Source organism: Sminthopsis crassicaudata, chromosome 3 (genome assembly GCF_048593235.1).
Source record: "Sminthopsis crassicaudata isolate SCR6 chromosome 3, ASM4859323v1, whole genome shotgun sequence".
In the NCBI taxonomy this organism is placed as follows: Eukaryota; Metazoa; Chordata; class Mammalia; order Dasyuromorphia; family Dasyuridae; genus Sminthopsis; species Sminthopsis crassicaudata.
The window spans coordinates 632,943,614-632,964,818 of NC_133619.1; the positions used below are offsets into that span (position 1 = coordinate 632,943,614).

Here is a 21,205-nt window from a genome sequence, read left to right on the forward strand (position 1 = left end):
TGATACAGCCAGCCTCAAGGTGGGGGGAGTGAGCTAGAACACTGTTGGAAAGGGAGACTGATTGGATCATCAAATCAATCACTTTTCTACTGCAAAACAAGATTTACAAATTGCCAGTATTGTCACTCCTTTTACAAAAAGGGCAACTGAGGTTCCATGAGACATGTTTTACTCAAGCTCCCACAAGTATCCTACAGCAAGGCCATGGCAGAGGAGATTCCTCTGGGTGGGAGGTTGAACTAGACCACCATTTTCTAAAGCAGGGGTTCTCAAACTACAGCCTGAGGGCCAAATTTGGCCCGCTGAGGACCTTTATGGGGCCTCCAAGTTATGGCAAATGGGCTGAGGGGAGGAGATAGAGTGTGAGTTTTTTACTACAGTCCGGCCCTCCCACAGTCTGAGGGACAGTGAACTGGCCCCCTATTTAAAAAGTTTGAGGACCAATGTAGAATCTAAAGGGACTATTTTTTCCTTCCTTAGTAAATTTAAACAAAAACAGCTCAGATGCTTTCGAAAACTGCGTGTCTTGTTTAACCTATATTGGATTACTTGCTATCTAGGGGAGGGGGGAGGAGAAGGGAGGGAGAAAAAAATCAGAATACAAGGTTTTGCAAGGATGAACATTGAAAATTATCTTTGCGTGGATTTTGATGCAAAATAAAAAGCTATTATTAAAAAACCCTGCAAATCTGCAGAGGAAATACATTGTTATGTTTTGAGGTTTTTCTTTCCCATTTCAATGTAAAACTTTTTTTTTTTTTTTTTAATTCTAAAAACTCTGTGGGTGGCAAGGCAGCTCCAGTCACAAAGTCCTGGATCCTGAGAGGAAGAGAAAGTAAAATTGATTCAAGTTGTTGCACCGAATGGGGAAAAATCTAAGCCCAAAGAGCCAAGACGCCTTATTTTATTAAATCCCTTCAGTTTGACAACTTTCATTAAGAGACAGAATTTTCTCCCAGAACCCTCTGCCTAGAAATGTGGGTCAGTGACCCAGAGCAGAGCCTCATTTACAAATCTCAGTTATTCCCTTGGGGCCTGACTTTTCAAGAAAACAGAAAGGAAGGCTTTGAGGATGGAGCCCTAAAAAAGGGGAAAGTCCAAAGGAGAGAATTTTGAAGAGAGGGTCCCAAGGAGGGAGCTTGGAAGGGAGAGAAATGGAGCTTTGGAGGGGAGATCTGGCCATGGAGCCTTGAAGAAAAGACTCCTAGGATGGAAGTATCAAGGGAGGGCCCCGAGAATGGAGCCCGGTGACCATCCCGCCCCAATCTCAGGGCTCTGGTTGGTCAATCCTACATTAAAGTGATTCCACGTGGGTTTCCACAGAAGGATGACAATGATCTCAAAGAACAGGATGACTTATGGGGAGACTAAGGACGAGGGCAGAGGTAAGGAGCCAACTTTGGTACAGAACACACTGAAAAAGAAAAGGGACCCCCCCATCCCGAAGAAGCCACACGGAAACGTCTTCGCTCTCCCCCAGGCCATGCTGAGGGGGGATGGGGAGTGATGGAGACGGACACAGAGGGGGCGGGGGGAGCGCTTCGGACGGACCAGGAAGGGGGAAGAAAATCTAGTCTTACCAGTAAAGAATAGAGAGGATTTACTCCGAATCTCCTCCAATTTTTGAACAAACAAAGCATTCATTTCCCTCTGCAAGGTGCCCCCGGATCTGCGGGCACTGTCGGGCCCCCTGAGGCTCTCCAGGCTGCTGGAGTCACAGGGCGCGGGGCCACCGGCCGCAGTAACCAGGTTCACGGCGCTCCCGTATTTCCCTCCCGGCCACCTGGCCCCGAGGCATTTAGACAAGCGTCTGCTCTTCCTGCCCGCGCCCGGGGGCTGCGCATCGTCCAGGGGGCCCGGGGCGGCTCCGCGGCCGCCGTTGCTGTTGCTGCTGTTGTTGTTGCTGCCGCCCCCCGGGGCCCGGAGCGGGATAGTCCTGGCGGGCTCGGGGCTGCTCGCTGATGCCCCAGGGGCCGAGGCCCGGCCTCCCGGCTCCTGGGAGCGCCCCGCTACACTGCTCGGCCTGCGGGGCCTCCCCGCCGCCAGGCCCCGGGCAGGGCTGGCAGCCGCTCCACTGGCCCTCGACCTCGGGCCCCTCGCAGGTGCCAATCATGCATTTCATGCAGCTGGCCGCCATGCCGGCAGGCCCGGCCCCGTCGGGGGTCCGCGGCCTCTCCCCCGGGGAGCCAAGGCCCAGGTTTTGGAACCTCTCGGCCCTCCGCGTGGGCTCGCTCAAGGTCAGGCCCTCGGCCGGGCGGCTCTGGCTCGCCCCCGTCCCAGGACCCTGGGCCTTACCTTTGGGCCCTCGGCCTGGCCCCTCCCCGAGGCCTCCGGGGACCAGGGCCGCGCTCTCCGGCTCCGAGTCAAAGCGAGGCTGGGAGGTGTCCTCGCCCGCCCCCTCCGAGCCGGGCTCTTTGGTGTCCATGGAGAGTTCGGGAAAGCCCTTTTTGTTCTTCTTCTGGCTCTTGGTGGGCGCGCTGGCCGTGCGCCGCAGGAGCTGCCCGCTAATGGAGGGTCTGTTGTGGAACTGCCCAGCAGCATGACTGTCCAGGGACGCCTGCTTTGGATTTCTGAGAAACAGGCCTTTTAAGCCCAAAGCCTGTTTGACCTGCAAGAGAGAGGGGCCCCATAATACACAGCGGCCACGGGGGCCCTTCCCCATCCTCCCGCCTCCATCCCACCTCTGGGGGGGGGGACGAGGAAGGAAGGAGGAGGAAGGAGATTCCCCATCCCCCACTGGAACCCGGACGGAAGCCAGCCGCTCAGCCGGATCTACTTTGGCCGGGTTGGGGGAGGAGGAGATGGAAGGATCGGTTGGTAGCCGACCCCCTTGGGAAGCCCGGAGGGATGTCTCAAGGTGCTGAAACTCAGGGGAGAATGTGGGAGGGTCTCTCTCCCTGGCTCCCACAAAGTCTGGAGCTAGGGAGAGAGCACAGTCAGGCAGAAAATCCTTTAGGAGGCCCCCACCCCCTTCTCCATGGTCTAGGAATGGAAGGATGACCCTTCCCACCCCCACTCAGAGTCCCCATGCTAGGAACATCTCTACGGGACAGCCTCTCTATGGGGCACAGCAAAAGCAAGGGCATTGGGTTCTACAGGATGGCCCCTCTAAAAATCACTGGGGTGGAGGCGGGACTCCTCCCTGTGAGGAGGCCGTGGACAATCCAGGGGCTCATGTGGCCAGCAAAATGGCTGGCATTGGGGCTCAGATTTTCCCATTCTTGACGAATGCCCGCAGATTTTGCCCCCCACTTTTCACTCCAGGTTCACCCCAGGCCACATGTCCTCTGGAGGGAATCCTAGGGGGGCTATAGGCTATGAGGTCATAGCAAAGGTGAGCATGGATTGAATTTTCCCAGTGTCACCAAAATTCATCAGGAACATGGCTTCAGAAAGAAGGGCAAGGGGGAGAAGGGCAGGGGCCACAGAGGTCAATGGCATGACCTTGCAGCTTGCCTGTACCCCTCAGCCACAGGAAAACCAGCAAGTTCCTCTGGTCAGACCCAGACCATGTTCTAGGGGGCTTCGTCAAAATGGGGCCGAGCTCGTGGTTTGAAGAGAGAAAAAAATAACAGTCATGTTCAAGGCCGTGGACAACCCGCTGAATAGATCTATGCAGAACTACAGCATTCCTAAAAACATTCCATGTGTACTTGCCAGCCCTGGAAACTGCAAGCGATGCAGGGTGGGTGGGGGAAGAGTTTTTGCTTTTTTTGTGTGTGTTTTGTTTTGTTTTTTAAGTGGCAAGAGGGAAAGATCCCAGAGAAGGAGGGAGGAAGCAGGAGACATCTCCTCTTAGGCCTGTCACTCTCCAGATCCTAGTGTTCTCGACTCAAATTCAGTTTATTAGGGTCATTGGAGTTGGACCATCCATTTTGTAGAGGAGGAGCTAGGGCTCCAGAGATAAGGGAGGGAATCCGAAGCTGAAGGTAGCTTCATCCAGACTTAGGGATGCATGGAAGGCTGGGGCCAGAAGAAACTTTAAGGGGCGCATAATCCTTCCCCCACCCCCCTTTTATAGGTAGGAATAAGGAGGTCCAAAAACCATGGTGACACAGGGGAGTTAAGCTGTGGCCAACCTCGGATGAGAACTGAGGATTCCTAATGCTCTTATTCTACTTCCATAGAGATGTTTGCAGCCTCCAATTCCTAGAGCTAACATGAGATTCCCAGAAAGATGAGCTCAGCATATAAAAACAAAACAAAACAAAACAAAAAACCATTTAGAGAATATATTTTCCAGGAGAGGAGCTGGACCAGATGGCTTCTGGGTTACCTCTAACTGGCTGAGTCCTAGGAGTCAATAGGGAGCTGTCCAGTGTACTCAGCAGGGAAGAAGGTCTAGGTTTCATCCATGGAGATCCCTGAGAGCCAAACCTCCCACCCATGCTCCAGCTCCCTCCTCCATCTCTCCTTTCCTACTGCCAAGCCTAACAAGGCTTAGGGCCAGGTATGGATTGCTCATTGCAGCCATCAGCCAGGGCCCACAGCCACCCAGCCCACAGAGGCTGGTGTTCTAGACACGTATTGGGAGGGCCAAAAGCCTAGTGGGCAGCATCAGCTTGGAGACGTTCCAGAGAGGTTGGCAAGTACCCAGATTTACTGCTAGGAGATGAGAATAACCAGGATTTTAGCAAATACTTGCAAAGTTCAAAGTTCACACATTCACTCGCTCACACACACCGCAAACTCCCATCACAGACAAAAACATCGATAATTCCCCCCCATTCCCCCACCCTGCCCCAGGATGGGATGGTGGGTGTGGCCAGGACCCCTGGGAGAGCTGGCTCCAGGAAGAGCATCCTGGAGGCAAGGAGAGCGAGGAGCCATCATCCTTGAATCAGCTGGCTGATTCAAGATCCCAAATCCAGTGCAAATTTGGTGAGAGGTCACAGGACAGTCATTTAGAAGAAGATCCAGAATGTTAGCTTTGAACTTGGCAGAAACATTCCACTCCCACCCCCATGCCCAGGTGGAGGGAAATCAGGGTGGGGGCTTTACACGAAAGTGGCCCCCGGAGTTTATTCCCATTGGTTTGAATGGAAGAGCCAATCAGGGTGAATGACTTGGACTGTGGGGATTCAGGGAGAATGTTTGAATAAATTTTTTTTTTTTAGTTAAAGAAGAAAAGAGAAAGTGTGTGTGTCTATGTGTATGTGTCTGTGGGTATGTGTGAGAGAGACAGAGACAGTGAGACAGTAACAGAGAAACAGAGAGGAGAGACAGAGAAACAAAAAGACAGCTACAGACAGAGAGGAGGAGAGAGAAGGGGAGAGAGACACACACACAGAGACAGAGAGACAGAAAGAGACAGAAACAGAGACACAAAACGACAGAGACAAAGACAGAGACAGAAAGAAGAGAGAGACACACACAGAAAGACAGAGAGACAGAGACTCAGAGAGAAATACAGAGACAAAGAAAGAATAAGACAGAGAGAGAGGAGAGGTAGAGAAACAGAAAGTCAGAGATAAACAGAGAGAAAGACAGAGACAGAGAGGCCAAGAGAGAGACAGACACAGAGAGAAACAGACAAAGATAAAAGCAGAGACAGACATAAAGGAGAGGAGAGACAGAGAAGAGAGGGAGAGAGAGACAGAGAAAGAGAAAGAGGAGAAGGAAGAAAAAAGAATCTGGAGAGACAGAACTACAGAGGGAAAGGAGAAAAGGAGAGAGGAAAGAAGAGGGATAGAAAAGAGATGGGAATATATAGATAGAAGAGAAAGAATTAGAGATAAAAAGAGAAAGACTGAACAAAAAAGAGGAGAAAGGAGAGATGTAAGGGAGAGAAGAGAGAGAAGGATAAAGAGAGGGAGAAAAAAGTAGAAAGGGGAAGAAGAGAGAAAGAAAAGGGGATGCAAGAGGGAGAAGGGAGAGAGGTAAGAGGAAGGTGAAAGGGGGGATAAGAGCATACTGGGAGCCCTCGGGGCCCCCCATCCTGGACCTGCTTCATAAATGCTGGTTTTCGGGCTCCGGATGGCCCCACCATATCAAGGAGGAATGTCACAATCCATGAGCTGGAGTTTCAGAAATGTCAATGAGGAGGCGGAGGGGGAGGTGGCTAGCCTGAGAGCATGCAGGCGGCCGCAGCGTCACTACACCTTCCTGAGACAGGTCGGGGGGTACCTTCAAGGCTCCTAACCATTCTCTGCTCCTAAAAGGAGACTTTGGACGCAGAGAAGCCCACTGTAATACCAAACAGACAGAGTAAAGGCAAATCAGACAGCAACGACATTGGGGGACGAGGGGAGTCGGTCAGCACACCCGGAAAGAGCCCCACCACACAGAGAAACCACAGGGGGGACAGGGCAGGGGAGGGGGACAGAAGCCACACGGATGTGAGCCGGGAGCTTGGGAGGTGCAATGAGAGAGGCAGGGCCAGGGCCCGTCCCACCCATGAATTGAGCCCTGGACTTTGGAGCCATCATCCCTCTAGCTCCCTCATTTTGTGGAGGTGGAAACCGAGTCCCTGAGAAACAAGTGACCTGTGTGTAGTCACTGTCATCTGAGATGGCATTGGAACCCAGCTCTCTGTAATCTAACTGGACCCAGCCCAGGGGCTGCCCTCCTAGGAGGGTGTCCACAGATGGGTGACACAATGACTCTGGCCATCACTCCTGAAGACAGGGTGCTGAGGGAGGCCCCCCTGGGAACTCAGGGGATCATACACCCCCCAGAGACCCGGAGCCCAGCTTATGGGGGCTGGAGAGTCTGAGGAAGTGCCTGGCCACCTGAGACTCCAGGCACCCCCTAAAACTCACTGCCCCTCTGTTCTAATCTACTTTTATTGGAGTTTTTTTCTCCATCACCCACTGTTCCCCCAGCTCTCACCGCATCTCTCTGAGGCTGGGATGGGAACAGGAGACAGAGAGTGACAAGAAGACAGACTGGGGGAGAAGCTGAGGGAGGGAGAGGAAGGGCCTCAGGGGAATGAGACAGCAGCTCAGAGATGGGAGAGGGGAAGGTGGAAGGGTTGGGGGAATGCAAAAGGGGAACTCAGACTGAATTAAGGGAGGGGGTAGGAGAAGCCCCGTCCAAACATCCCCTCCTCCTTCCCCTGCCCCTGCCCCTGCAAATCAAAACAGTCCCCAACTCAGCCTTGGGAGGGGCTCGAGGAAAGGCAAGAAGGAGGGGAATGTTGGGGGACCTCCTACAGGTGAGGTCAGGGGATGGGCAAGCAGACAAGGTCTTCAGGAAAAGGTGGGGTGAAGGATGCTGTTAGAACCATGGGGAAAGGAAGCAGGGAGAAGGGGAGAAGGAGAGGAGAAAAAGAGGAAGAGAAATGGAAGGAAAAGAAGAGGAATAGAAAGGAAAGGAGAGGAAAGGTTAGGGCCTTTAGGGAAGGGAAAAAGAAGGAAGAGAAGGAGGATAGAAAGGGAGAGGAAAGGAAGAATGAGGGAAGAAAAAGGAGGAGAAGAGGAATAGAAAGGAAGAGGGAGGGAAAGAAGGAAGAACAAGGAAGAAGAGGGATAAAAAGGGAATGGTTGGAGTCTTTAGGGAAGGGGAGAAGAAGGAAGAGAAGGGGGATAAAAGGGAGAGGAAAGGAAGAATAAGGGAAGAAGGAAGAGAAGAGAAATAAAGGGAGAGGGAGGGAAGGAGGAAAAAGAAGGAAGAGCAAGGAAGAGAAGAGGGATAGAAAGAGAAAGGGAAGGAAGGTTGGGGCCTGTAGGGAAAGGAAAAAGAAGGAAGAGAAGAGGGATTAAAAGGGAGAGGAAAGGAAGAGTAAGGGAAGAAAAAAGAGAAGAGGAATAGAAAGGGAGAGGGAGGGAAAGAGGGAAAGAAGGAGGGAAGGGCAAGGAAGAAAAGAGGGATAAAAAGGGAAAGGAAGGGAAGGTTGGGGCCATTAAGGAAGGAAAGAAAGAGGGAGAGAAGGAAGAGAAGAGGGAGAGGAAGGGAGAGGAAGGGAAGAGTGAGAGAAGAAGAAGGAAGAGAAGAGGATTAGAAAGGGAAAGGGAGGGAAGATTGGAGCCTTAAGGGAAAGAGAAAGAAAAAGAAATAGATAAGAAGAAAGGAAAGAAGGAGAGAAGGGGAAGGAGAGATGGAGGGAATGTCAGGTTTATGAAAGAAGGAAGAGGAAATAGAGAAAAAGTAGGAAGAGGAAGGAAGTATATAGAGAAGGAAGAAAGAAAGGAAGAGGAAAGAAGGTTAAGATGAGAGAGAAGGAAGGGGAGAGGATGAAAGGAGGGAAGATGAAGGCCTTGATTGGATCAAGAAGAAGTCAAACTGACAAATCCATCTTATCCCTTAATCCGGCACCCAGGAGCTGCTGAAGCTGCTGTATTTGGGATCAGAGAATGGTCTTCAACAAGACACTCAGCCCGTTAAACTTCCCTGGTTCCCAGGGTGCTGCTGGGTGCAGTGGCGAATGAGCAGACTTGTTCTCAGCCATCCTGCCCGGCCCTCTGATGGAGATGACAGATACTTCTACTAGGATTACTTAATCTAGGCCAAGGGCAGTGATCTCTTTAGCTAAGCAGGGATCAGAAGGCCTTATGATAAGCAGACTCTTCTAGAGAAAGGAAAAGATGAATGAGCAAGGAAAGGAGAAATGAAGAGAAAGGAGAGGGAGGGAGACAGCAAGAGACCTCAAAAAATGGATAGGTTTGGGACGGGGTAGGAGACAGGACGTACCTCAGGGACACACTCCCCTAGGTTAGAAACTACTCAGTCTAAAGCCTGGTGAGTCTAATAACAACTCGTTTATATAAACTATGGGATAAATGGGCACCCATGGGAAGGAGACCATAAAAAAGGGCTCCTCCTCCCCAAACCTCTGGGGCCTGAAGTCCATTCTGTCCACATTTCCTATATAATCTTTGGAAAGTTGTTGCCTCCTGCATAGCCTGACTTTGTTATATACATTGTATATGTGTTGTATATAGAATTCAGGAATGTCACAATATATCAGACATAGAACAGAGTTAGAAGAAGCCTTAAAACACAGAATTTTAGAGTTCAGCTAGTGACCTTAGGGCATAGAATGTCAGCTCTCAGAAGGGCCTTTGGGTCAACAGTCATCAGGGAGGGACATACTCATTTATGTCTTGAATGTACAGAATTATGGGTATTAATATGGGAGCTCTTTAAGGATAGAAATGTCCTCATTTTTAATTTTTAATATCACCAGCACTTAGCTTAAACAAGTGTCTGGTCCATCGAAGGTGCTGAATACAATCTGGTTGACCGATTGGCTAACTGACCTTAGGACATAGCATGTCAGAGCTTGGAGGGGATCCTTGAACGCAGAATTCTGCAGCTGGGATGGAGCTCACAGGAAGTCTAACTAACCTTCAGTTTACAACTAAGGAGAGAGAAGGGCAGGACCTCTCCCACTGTTCCACAACCAGATCTGATTCCTGTATGGGGTCAGCCTCTCCTTCCCCTAGAGCTTGCACAAGTCACACAAAAGGAGATACAGGAGAATCTCTCTGCCTCAAGTGCTCTGACCTGGCTCTGGGACAATCTCACTCCTGAACTCCGTTCTCTCAGATGTCTCCCTTAACATGTGACTCTCTTACCCCTCTTAACTTAGGGCCTGGCCTAAGAATGGGAGGCCCAAGGGGTCTCCTATTAAGAAAGCTGACAGTCAGGGGACATGGATAACCTTAGAGGGGATCCTGCTTCAGAGGGAGCAGAGAAGGGATGGGGCTGATGCTTTAGCTTTAGTCCAGCTCCCCAAGCTGGAGTGTGGATTGCCCCCCAACTTTTTGTGTAAAACTAGGTGGAGGGAGACATGGTACAGGGATTTGGGACACAAGTTTTACTCCATCTCCCATTGAGGAAGGAAGAGGAGCTGGGAATCTGGGAATTTTTAGGAGATCCAAAGGGTTTACTGGGTCCTTGAACTGCGACACTATCTCAGCTCCATTATGAATATCACATGGGAGAAACTTTCCATTTACTCTCCATATCTTATCTGTACACATTTATTTGCTTCCTCCACTGGAATATGGATTCCTTGATGGCAGGGCCTGTTTCTGCCTTTCTTGACTGGCACAGAGTCAGTCTTGCTGACTGACCCTCTGACCAGCTTGTTATCTCAACCTCCACCTGGGGGCCTGCCTGCTTGAAAACCAGGACATCCGAAGGAAGAATCCAAGCCTAGCAATGTGGGTCAGTCCTCCCTTTTCCTCCAACCTTGTGTGGGCTCCACTGGGAAGAAAGACCTTATCGGTCACAGCTCAGATCCCAACGAGATTTTTTAAAGGACCTCCATAGTGTGGCCAAGGGTACATACCTTACCCGAGATGTCATTGATAGCTACGTGAACAAAGATGGAGGCCTCTTCCATCCCTTCCAGGTAGACATGTCGATAACCTAAAGCAAAGGTCATAGAAGTCATTAACAGCTATGTGAACAAAGATGGAGGGCCCTTCCATCCCTTCCAAGTAAAAAAAGATTTAGAAGTAGAAGGAAAGTGAGAGGCCACAGTAAGTGCCTATTTCTGGCCCAGGCACTGTGTTGGATGGAAGAATCCCCAAATTGCAACAGTTTCTGCCCTTGTGGAGCTTCCCTTTTCCAGGGGTACAACTTTTGTACGGCCGTCTTTTCCCTGAAGGCTCCTCACTGATGAGCCGGCCTGGTCATGCTCAGTGCAGCACCTGCCACAACTTATAATTCCCTCACAAAGGCTTTGAGGTTCCAGGATCATCTGCTACCATGATGATTTTATCCTTAAAATGTCAAAAGAACTTGGGGCAGCCAGGTGGTGCAGTGGATAGAGTACCAGCCTCGAATTCAAGAGGACCTGAGTTCAAATCCTACCTCAGACACTTAACACTTCCTGGCTTTGTGACCCTGGGCAAGTCACTTAACCCTAGCCTCAGGGGAAAAAAAATGTCAAAAGAACTCGAGGATGGTTCCTCAGAATGTAGAGTGAGCCGCCATGACAAATTTATGAGAAGACATGGACAAGTACAGCATAGGCAGATGTGGGCGAGGGGCATTCTACATTGGTGGGAGGCAGGCAGAAATAGGGACCACTGAACTGTACATAAGGACCCCGGTGTGCTCTGAATTAAGTTAATTTTAAAAAAGTTTCTTTGTTATTTTGTTAAATATTTCCCAATTATGTACTTGAGAGCAATTTAGGCCACGCGATTGGACGTCTGGTGGAGGAAACGCCCACAACACCGTCCACTGAATATTGACCTGCCCTAGTTGTTAGGGCTCTATCCATCCTGACAGATTTGCCTGTTTATATCTTCTATCCCTTCACTAGAATGGAAGCTTCTTGAGGCCAGAAGCATTGTCCACACTGACTTTGCATTCGTGTCTTAGCCCGAGCTTGTCGGGTTGGCTATCGCCCAGTGACCTAGGAATGGAGAGCTCACCTGGCATCATGCTGTTGAAAGCCAGCGTCCTCTGGCCGATGAAGTCCCGCCCAATGGGGTCATGGTCCCAGACCAGGAACCGGACCAGTGCAATCTCCGGCATGTGCACTGTGAACACCAGGGTCTCCTCCCACATAGGGTTAAATCCTGCAGGCCAGAGAAAGGCATGGTGGACTTAGGCCCAGAGGAGAAACCAGGTTTCATCTCTGACTCACCATACATTATCCTTTTTCTTTCTCCTTAATCTTGTCCTTTCACCTATCAAAATTCTGTAAGATTCCCTCAGCCCCCAAAATCCACCCCAGTAAAAGGAGTGGCTTTGTCTTTGCTCAAAATCATTGGAGTTACCTCCCTTTCCCAGAGCTTTAAGACTTTTTGTCCTTTGTTCTCCAAAAGGATCAATGGTAATGTCTTGATTTGGGTGTAAATGAGGCAGAACTGGGCAAAGTTATCAGACTCACTCCTAAGACTAAAAATATAAAGAGAAGCAAATGCCCCTCAGAGCCCCTCTAGTTCTCCCCATTACCAGAAAAGGAAGGAAGGAAAGGGAGGCAATGGCTATCATTGTCTCCCAATCCAACTGGGAGCTCTAAAGGTCAGGGAGGGAGCTCTATTCCTTTGGGAATTTTCTCCTACAGCAGATGCTACAGGCTCTGGGCCCACATTTGGACCCAGGGATGATGGAGAGCGAAGGGAAGCGATTCCCACCATTGTCATCTACGACCCGGGTCTGCTCCTTGTTACAGTCCACAGGTAATCCAATGATCTCAACTTCCACAAAAGGGTCGATGATCTGAAAGGCAAATGGGAGAATGAGGGGTGGAAAGCTTGGGAGATCAGTGAGTATGGCCTCTTATCTTCCAAGAAATCCCTATATTTCATAAGCACACCTGACTCGTACAGGCCCATTAGTGGTAGGATGGAAAGAAGGGTGGAGCTGCAATCCCAAAGATGAGTCCCAATCCAGATGCTCAGGACCAGAGATATCTATGGTCCTAAGCACCAATCCTGTGGTCCTGAGCAAGTCATTAACCACTACCTGCCTCAGTTTCCTCACCTGTAAAATAGAAGTAACTGTAGCACCCACCTCTCTAAGATTGCTGGGAGATATTTGTAAAGTGTCTTGCAAATCATATCAATGCTAGCTACCATCATCATCATGATCATCATGGCTGGAAAGGTCTTTGGAGATCATGGGGCCCATCCTCTCATTGTATGGATGAGGAGACTGAAGCTCACTTATAGAACTGAAGCCAGCCCCTTATCCCACCTACCTCTCCTCGGTCGCCCAACATGGAGTCCCGTGGTTTGGGGAGCTGCTGCCCACTGATTATCCGGAGTATCAGCTGTTTCTTCAGCTGCCCTGGCAGAGGGTCTTCAGAGTTGGGATTAAAGATACCTAGTAGAAGATAAAACCAAAAAGTGTGACCCACAATGTCTCAGTCTACAGATTCCATGGGGGAAATTGGGAACTTGACTTGCCCTTCACTGGGAAGTCAAGTCACAGGATGGAGTGGTTGAGTCAATCAGTCAAGAAGCAGCGATTAAGTGTCAAATACTGGGGATATAATAAATAAAGGCAAAACCACGGTCTTTGCCCCTAGAAGCTCCCATTGGGTGGAGAAGACAACAGGAGAGTAATTCTTTTTATACAAAACACACCACACTGTCTCAATGAGAGGCAAAGCACCAGAAGCTGGGGAGGGGGCCAGGAATGATTTCCTGCAGGAGGTGGGATGTGTCCTGAATCTTGAAGGAGCCAAGAAGCTGAGGTGAGAAGGAAGAGAAAGCATTTCAGATGTAGCGTGCTATAGTGGGACATGCACTGATTTAGACTTTGGCGAGCTGGGTTCAATTCCTGATACTTTCTCGGTTTCCTCATTTGTAAAACATGGGGCCGAATCAGATCATAATGGCCATTTATGTGGCTCTACTCAAAGTGCTTGATATCTGTTATCTCAATTGAGCTCACAAGCATCCTGTGAGATATTATTAATTCCTTTTTATCAATGGGAAACCAGCAGTGAATTTTAGTGACGGTGATGGGATTTGAGAGGGAAAACCCATCAGCTATGGATTCAGAGCAAACACTCCTTCTGATATTAAGCACCTGTGTGACCTCAGCTATGTCACCTGGGTTTCACTTCCCCTATTTGTAAAAGGAAGAGGTTGGAGGATATAATACCCCTTCTAGTTCCAATTCCCCACCAGGACCTCCTGCTTCTCAGTGTCCTTACCTTTAGATGAAGCTCCCTTCCAACTCCAGAGCTTGCTCACAGTGACCTGGCTATTAAGCTTGAAGGGCAAAGGTAGTGTTTCGGTCTCTTAGTCTCTGAATCCAGTTCATTTAAGCCTACACCCTTGGTTTTGTTTATCTTTGTTACTATTTAGCAGATTAGTTGTGTCCATCTTTATGACTCCATTTGACTCTTTCTTGACAAAGATACTGGAGCAGTTTGCCATTTTTTTCTCCAGCTCATTTTACAAACAAGGAAAAGGAGGCAAGTAAAGTGACCCACCCAGGAAGTGTTTGAGGTTAAATTTGAACTCAGCTCCTCCTGACTTCAGGTACAGAGTTCTGTGTACTATGGCACCACCTAGCTGCCCTTCACTAGCTTTACTATTCTGTGTTTGTGAACCCTATGCCTTCAAAAGAAACAGACTCTGCCTTGAGCATATGCTTTTTTCCCCCATTTCCATCAACCATGAATTTATTTTTTGTGTATGTACATACTTTTTCATTTTTAACTTTTTTCTCAATAGTATTCTATTTTCCAAATACATGTAAAAGATAACTTTCAATATTTATTTCTGTGTTCCAAATCTTTTCTCCTTCCTTTCCCCATCTTCCTTCTTCCCAAGACAGCAAGCAATCTGATATAGATTAAATTCTAATTATTTTTCTCCCTCCTTCTCACACCTTCTTTCTTCCCAAGAGGGAAAGCTATCTGATATAGGTTAAACGTGTATAATCTTTCTAAACATATTTCCATATTTGTCATGCTATGCAAGAAAAATCAGACCAAAAGGGAAAAAAACTCTTAAGAAAAAAAGAAAAAGCAAACAAACAAATAAACAAAAAGATGAAATACTATGCTTCTATCCATGTTCGGTCTCCATAGTTCTCTCTCTGGAGATTTATGCCTTATTATCCGTGATTAGGCCTTTCTCAGTACTCCCTCTGTTCCAAGCCCAAACCATGATCGTAACCACCTCGCCTCATCGCTAAAACTCCCCAGACACTGAGGACAGTCTGCTGGCCAGATGGGCTGGGGGGGAAGCCTGAGGGACGGGGGCTTTTCAGAGAAGTGAAGCTAAACTGACCAGATCCAGCCTGCTCCCAAGGAACAAGAGTGACAAGCTCCAGAATTCTATTAGCACAGCACAAGGCTGGGGGCTGACAGATGTCAGCCTACGGAGGACCGGGCTCCGGGAGTTCGGTAGAGCCAGCTGTGAATGGAGCAACCCTTTCAAATGTTTTCATCCAGTCTGTTATCTGTGGCAGTCACAGGAGCAGATAAAGGATTTGGAAGTTTGAGCGTGAGGGGAGTGGGAGCAAAATGAGAGAAGGAATGGGGTTTAGAATAAGAAAATCCATAAAGCCATTTTCTTGAGGGGTGGTGATGGATGAGAATGCAGACAGCCAATTTAGAGGCTCTGAACCGATGGACACATGGGTTAAGATGTATCACACAGTTCTTGGACCATCACTCCCTCTACCCTCCGAGTCCTGGGACTGTGAGGACTCTATCCTCATGTCAAAGAGCTAGAATACAGCAGGAAGGCAATGTACATGGGCTTCATCCACTGCAACTGCCCTCCTTTGCCCACTAAAATGGCTCCTTGGCAAGAGGGCCCAGTTCTACCCTGTCAGGTATCACCCAGTGATGAGATTGTAAACTCCTGAAGGACAGGGATTGTATCTCCAGTGCTTTAGCACAGTACCTGGTACACAGTAGGTGCTTAATATATGTTTATTGACTTACTGCATGTATTGTTTCCTCCAATAGAATGTAAGCTCCAGGAGGGCAGACCGTTTTTAATTTGTGCTTTTGTATCCCCAGTGTCTGGCACTCAGGAGGCATTTTATCCATGCCATTTCATCAATTCCAAATTTCCAAAGAAAAGGATAACGTCAGACTCTTTGGTAATGTGTTTGAGTTTTCCCAGTCAGGATCTTCTTCCTGATGAAGTTCCTGCTTTTACAGGGTGACTCACTTGTGCCTTTCTCATCCTGCTTGATGCTGTGGTCTCCCGTGTTTTCATGATTCCCTCCTCTCCTCCTCCCACTTATGACCACCCAGCATTCCCTGTAGGCTCTTAGGAGACAGTGTTGTTCACTGGATAGCTCTCCCACCCTGCTGGCAGAGGACTTGGGTTTAAATACATTTCTGGCATTTCCTGCCCAAGGAATCCTCAGGCAATCCCTTTATTTCCCCAAGACTCCACATCTATAAGATAAAGAGGTGACGCTCGAGGGTCCTTTTAGTTCGCTAGTGAAGATGGCATGGTCTTCTCCACAGAGAGCGAGCACCCAGCGATGCTTCCCCTTACCTTGACACATGCACTGGGGCTTGAGGACGTAGCCGCAGTTCCCGTTGGCGTTGAACTTGGCACGGTTCAGCTGGAGCATCCTTCCCTCTGACTGGTAGTTGAGGGCAACTGTGGGGAAAACGGGATCGAGGTCAGTCCTGAGCTGGGCAAAGAAATGACCGTTTTCCTTCCATCAGGGAGGAGGGATCGAATCTTGGGGTGGTGGAGCCCATGGGGAACACTTCCCTCCTCAATCATCTCATACCAATAGAAATTCACTGAACCAATACATGTTTATGATCACTCAATATTAAGGAAAATGAGAGAGGAAATAAGCATTTATGAAATATCTGCTATTTGTCAGGTATTGTGCTACAAATTTGATTCTCACAACATGAGAAGGTAGGTGTTCTTATTTATTTCAATTTTAAATTTATTAAAATTTATTTAAATTTTACACTCGAGGAAACTGAGGCAGAGAGCATTTAAGTGTCTTATCTAAGGAAACACAGTCAGTAAACATCTGAAACTGGATTTGAACTCAGTTGCTTTGACATCAAATCCTCCTGCCAAGATTCTTTACATTATTTATTCCACTAGAGTTGTATAGCAATGCAGATCACAAAGGGGATAGTGGTAAGTGTGAGCTCCTGTGTGCCTAGCACTCCTTGCACTCCTTGGAGTTATAGCTCATGGTCCCTCCCCATAAGCTGCTCATAGTCTAGTCAGGCAGACAGAATAAACAAAAATAAACACATACAAACAGAGTTGACAAGAGGCTGTATGTGATTCATACAGAATTGGGGAAAAGTGGTCTTTGCAATTCTGCCTCTTGAGACCAAATGCAGTCATTTTTCAATTGTTCCCAACTCAATTTTTCCATTTAGGGTTTTCTTTTTGTCATTTCCTTCTTCAGTTCATTTTACAGATGAGGAAACTGAGGAAAATAGGGTACGGTGACTTGCCCAGGATCGCACAGCTTCTAAGTGTCTGAGGTCAATTCAAACTTAGGAAGATGAAGTTTTCCTGACTCCAGGCCCAGTGCTCTAGGAACCACCCAGCTGCCATAGTAGACAAAACACTTGATTTGTAGTCAGAAACCCTGAGTTCAAATCCAGCCCCAGGTATTTATTAAGTATGGGACAATGATCTCAATCTCAGTGTAAGAAGAGATAATCATAGTTCCTAAATTCCTGGGGTTATTAAGAAGAACAAATTAGATATTTGTAAAGTGCTTTGCATACTTCCAAGTACTATATAAATATTAGCATTTATTATTGTTATTATGACTACTGGAAGGAAGCAAAGGATCCCAAAAATTAGTGGTAGAGGATGAGGAGGGAAAGCATTCCAGGCAGGGGATGGGAACATGTCCAAGGATGCAGTATCATGGATTCACCGATTCAAAGTAGAAAGGACTTCGGAGACCATTGGGTTCAATTCCCCCATTTTAGAGATGAGAAAAATGAGACTCAGAGATGAGAATAATTGGCCCAAAGTCATATGGGTAGTAAGTGGCAAAGGTGGCACATGGATCCAGTTCCTCTGTTTACTAATTGAGTTCCCTTTCCATCAGGAACACGGGAGAGCATGGGAGACAGCAAAGAGATGTCTTCTGGAGGGGAGGATGTATATTAGGCAACAGCAAGAAATGAGGAGACAAGATAATTTGTATTTCTTACATATTTATCATTCTCTGTTTCTCTGCCCTATCAAATTGCAAGCTCTTTGAGGGCAGACTGTCTATGAAATTTTTGTGTCCTCAATGATAACATTGACCCAAATCTTAGCCTATACATACAGGGCCCTTAATAAATTGGATTAAGTCCCAAGTTAAATAATCTGGACTTTATCCTGTGGGCAAGAGGAAGCAAGGAGATATGTGCTAAAACAAGACATCTTCAAGTCGTGTTTTCATCCCCAGAGAGTCTTCCAGGCCCTCTCTCTTGCTCTCCCTAGGGCATTTCCCCCCAAGCATCTGCTCCCCAAATCTGACCCCATGTGTTTACTTACCCATCTGACATCCAGCATTCCAGAAGGGCTGGGGGTTGTAGTTACTTGAGTCTACCCGGTAAGAGGATGGGTAGATCCGGGAGAGCTGGTGCTGGTTGAAACGCAGGTAGTGGGCTGGCTTCTGTTGTAGAATCTGGTGGGCCTTCGTCTCACTAAAGGATGATACTTGCCAACTGGAGGAGACTAGGATTAGAAACAATTCATCAAAGGTCAATTCAGTTGAATTTATGTGTGATCCTCAACTCAACGGCCAAGTACTCTAGTACATAATGCTATATTTATGTTTATTATATATTATTATAACATATACTATATACAACATATTATATAGTTATTATATTATTATTTTTTTATGTGAAAGGCCATGCTTACACAGTACAGACTTAGCCACTAACTCGCTCTGTGACCTCTCTGGGTCTCATCTTCATCACTAAAATGATGAGCTCAGAATAGGTCTCTAAGGCAGGCAAGTGGCAAAGTAGAACCTGGAGTCAGGAAGAAATGAGTTAAAATCTAGTCTCAGTTACTTACTAGCTCTGTGTGACCCCATAGCCCTTCTCTGCCTCAGTTGTCTCAACCATAAAATGGGGATGACAACACCTCCCTCTCAGGAGAGCATCCAATGAGATAATAGTTGTAAAGTGCTCATAGCATGGTGCCTAGACTAGAGTAGGTGCATAATAAATGCTTGTTTCTTTCCTTCTTTGGTCCCTTCTAGCATTGATCTTCTATGGGGCTATAGCTATGGTGACTGACTTCCAGGGGCACAGTTTAATTGGGACATGGACATTACAAAAATCAGATAAGAGAGAGACAGACATAGTAACTGTAAAAGCTAAAGGGAGATGTTAATTTTGACTAATTAATTAAGTAGAAGGGAAGAGATTATGAGATTAGATGGGGCACTTTAATTATATTCATTACATTTATTTAAATATAATATATGTAATAACATTATATATAATATAATATAATTAGTATTATATATAATATAATTATATATGTAATTATATTTATGTAGTACCTGAAAGTAAAAGTGTTTTGTAGGAAGTGCTGCAGATATTTGCTTGGCACTTATAACCTTTTTGTTTACAAACAATTCTAACCATATCCTGATGATCTTGTGCTCTGGCCCCCCCAAGACTAGAAGCAGCCCAAGAGAAGGGGAAAGGCTACTGGATGAGGGTAAACTGAAACCACATGAGAGCCTTCCAACCATCTGCCAGTGAAAAAGGAGAGAAATAGATGATTCCCTTAGAGCCCCTCGAACAAATTGGCTCTTGTAATGATGAGCCTGAGCTGTAGAGCGAGAGAACATTCAATTCTGTTCAGAATAAATGATGTAAGTGCGTGATATATTTTAAGAACAAATTTGATTCAAATACATTTCAATTAAATTTTAAAAGTGATAATGTTTTAAAAGGCTTGCTGTTTAAGAAGAGACAAGTGTCATGTCATCTGGAGATTCACTTGTGAGCAACAGCTGACAATGCTGGTCTTGGCTCCGGCTTCTTTCTCCCTTAAGCCCAGAAGAAGCCAGGATTTAAGGCAGATATTAGAGAAGAAAAATCTCCCTGGATCAGGAACACGCAATCATAATTACCATGAGTGGAATGAAGGGTTAGATAGAATTCCGCCCATCCTCAAAGAGAAGGTCCCACCAAGTGAGACTTTGGGCTTCAGGGAATGTGGGCCTCTTGGCATCTGGGTTGTCTCACTTCTGAACACAGAGGTTCGGACTTCCCGAACTGGGGCAGATTCAGGGTTGTCATGTCCATCCCTTTGGACCAGCTGTCAATTATGCTAGGAGCTTCCTCCTTCCTCATCAGCCCTTCTTGTTATCTCTTGCTCTCTTCAAAGCTTAGCTCAAGACCACCTACTACCCTGCTCTTTTCTTTAACCTCAGGGAGCAGACCCAAGAGCAAGGGGGAAAGCAGCACAAAGGGCAGTTTTGGCTCTCAAATGAGAGCTGTTTCCAAATGGAACAGGTCTCTTCTGGAGGTGGTGACTGCTTCTACCTCACTGGAGGTCTTTGAGCACTGACTGGATGACTACTATAGAGCAGATTACTTTCATGAACTGCATAAATCCATCCGTTCGTCCATCCATTCATCCATCCACTACATATCTGTCTATTTGTCTGTCTGTCTATCTTTATGTCTGTTTGTCTTTTCATCCATCCATCCATCTATCAATCTGTTTGTCTTTGTGTCTACCTACCTCCTTATCTATCTGTCTATATATGTCTGCTTCTCTGTCTTTCTATTGATCGATCGATAGATCTGTTTTCTTACCTATATACCTATCTGTCCATATCTTTCTTTCTTTCTTTCTTTCTTTCTTTCTTTCTTTCTTTCTTTCTTTCTTTCTTTCTTTCTTTCTTTCTTTCTTTCTTTCTTTCTTTCTTTCTTTCTTTCTTTCTTTCTGTCTGTCTGTCTGTCTTTTCTGTTGTAGCTCCCCTCCCCCTCCTTTCACCCCCGGGATTCTATTCCTACTCACTCTCAGTTTCCACGTCGTGGATGCCGACAGACTTGGTGTACTTCACCAGATCGGAGAGAGCCCTGGACAGTTTCATGGTCTTCTTCTGCCGGTTTATCCTACACAAACCAAACAGAGGAGCAAGCACCATGGTCAGTTCCCACTGTCCAAGCTCTCAACCTCCATCTTCCCAGCTTATCAGACACCAAAGCCTGCCACAGGGTGGCGTGGAGAGCAGTGGACTTGGAACCAGGAGGACATGAGTTCAAATTCTTCCTCAGACAGTGACTAGCTGTGATCCTCAGTTTCCCAAATTTTACAAATGAGAAAAGTGAGGGCCTCCAGGCAGTTCTCAGTCTCGGGGATGTGCTTAAATGAAGAACTCCATCCACAGATGCCCTGCTGGAAATCCACCTCTCTCCCCCACCCTGGGCTCCAGGTCCCCACTCCAGGGAACTGACCCTTTGCTCTGGCTTCCTTGGGAGTCCAAATCGTCATCGCCTTCTTCTATGCTGGAAGTCTTCTTTAACTTGCTGCCTTTCTTCTGCAGAGGGAAGAGACATTTAACATTAGCCAGCCATGGAAAGTCAGTGTTTACCCAGCAGTGAAAACACTCAACTTAAATGTTCAGATCGAGACTGTGTCACTCACTAGCTGTGGCTTTGGGGGAATTACTTTATTTCTCAGACTCAGTTTCCTCATCTGTAAAATGAAGGGATTAAACTAAACCCTTTCCTTCCAGCCCTGGATCTGTGAGCGTCTGTACTTAGCTAAGTCTATGCACAATGACTTAAGGACTCAGGATGCACAGATAAAGAGGGGGATCACAAAAAGGGATGGTCCATGAA

The 21,205-nt window shown here is 47.3% G+C and overlaps 1 protein-coding gene across 1 annotated transcript in view; it reads right to left on the reverse strand.

The window, feature by feature from the left end:
• PLCH2 (phospholipase C eta 2) overlaps window positions 1-21,205 on the reverse strand; it is a 357,956-nt gene that overhangs the window by 3,420 nt on the left and 333,331 nt on the right. Inside the window, 9 exon segments of the mRNA XM_074306508.1 lie at window positions 2,296-2,608; window positions 10,238-10,317; window positions 11,334-11,480; window positions 12,042-12,126; window positions 12,608-12,732; window positions 15,888-15,995; window positions 17,880-18,062; window positions 20,379-20,476; window positions 20,819-20,901. Coding sequence (XP_074162609.1) covers window positions 2,296-2,608; window positions 10,238-10,317; window positions 11,334-11,480; window positions 12,042-12,126; window positions 12,608-12,732; window positions 15,888-15,995; window positions 17,880-18,062; window positions 20,379-20,476; window positions 20,819-20,901 — 1,222 coding nt within the window.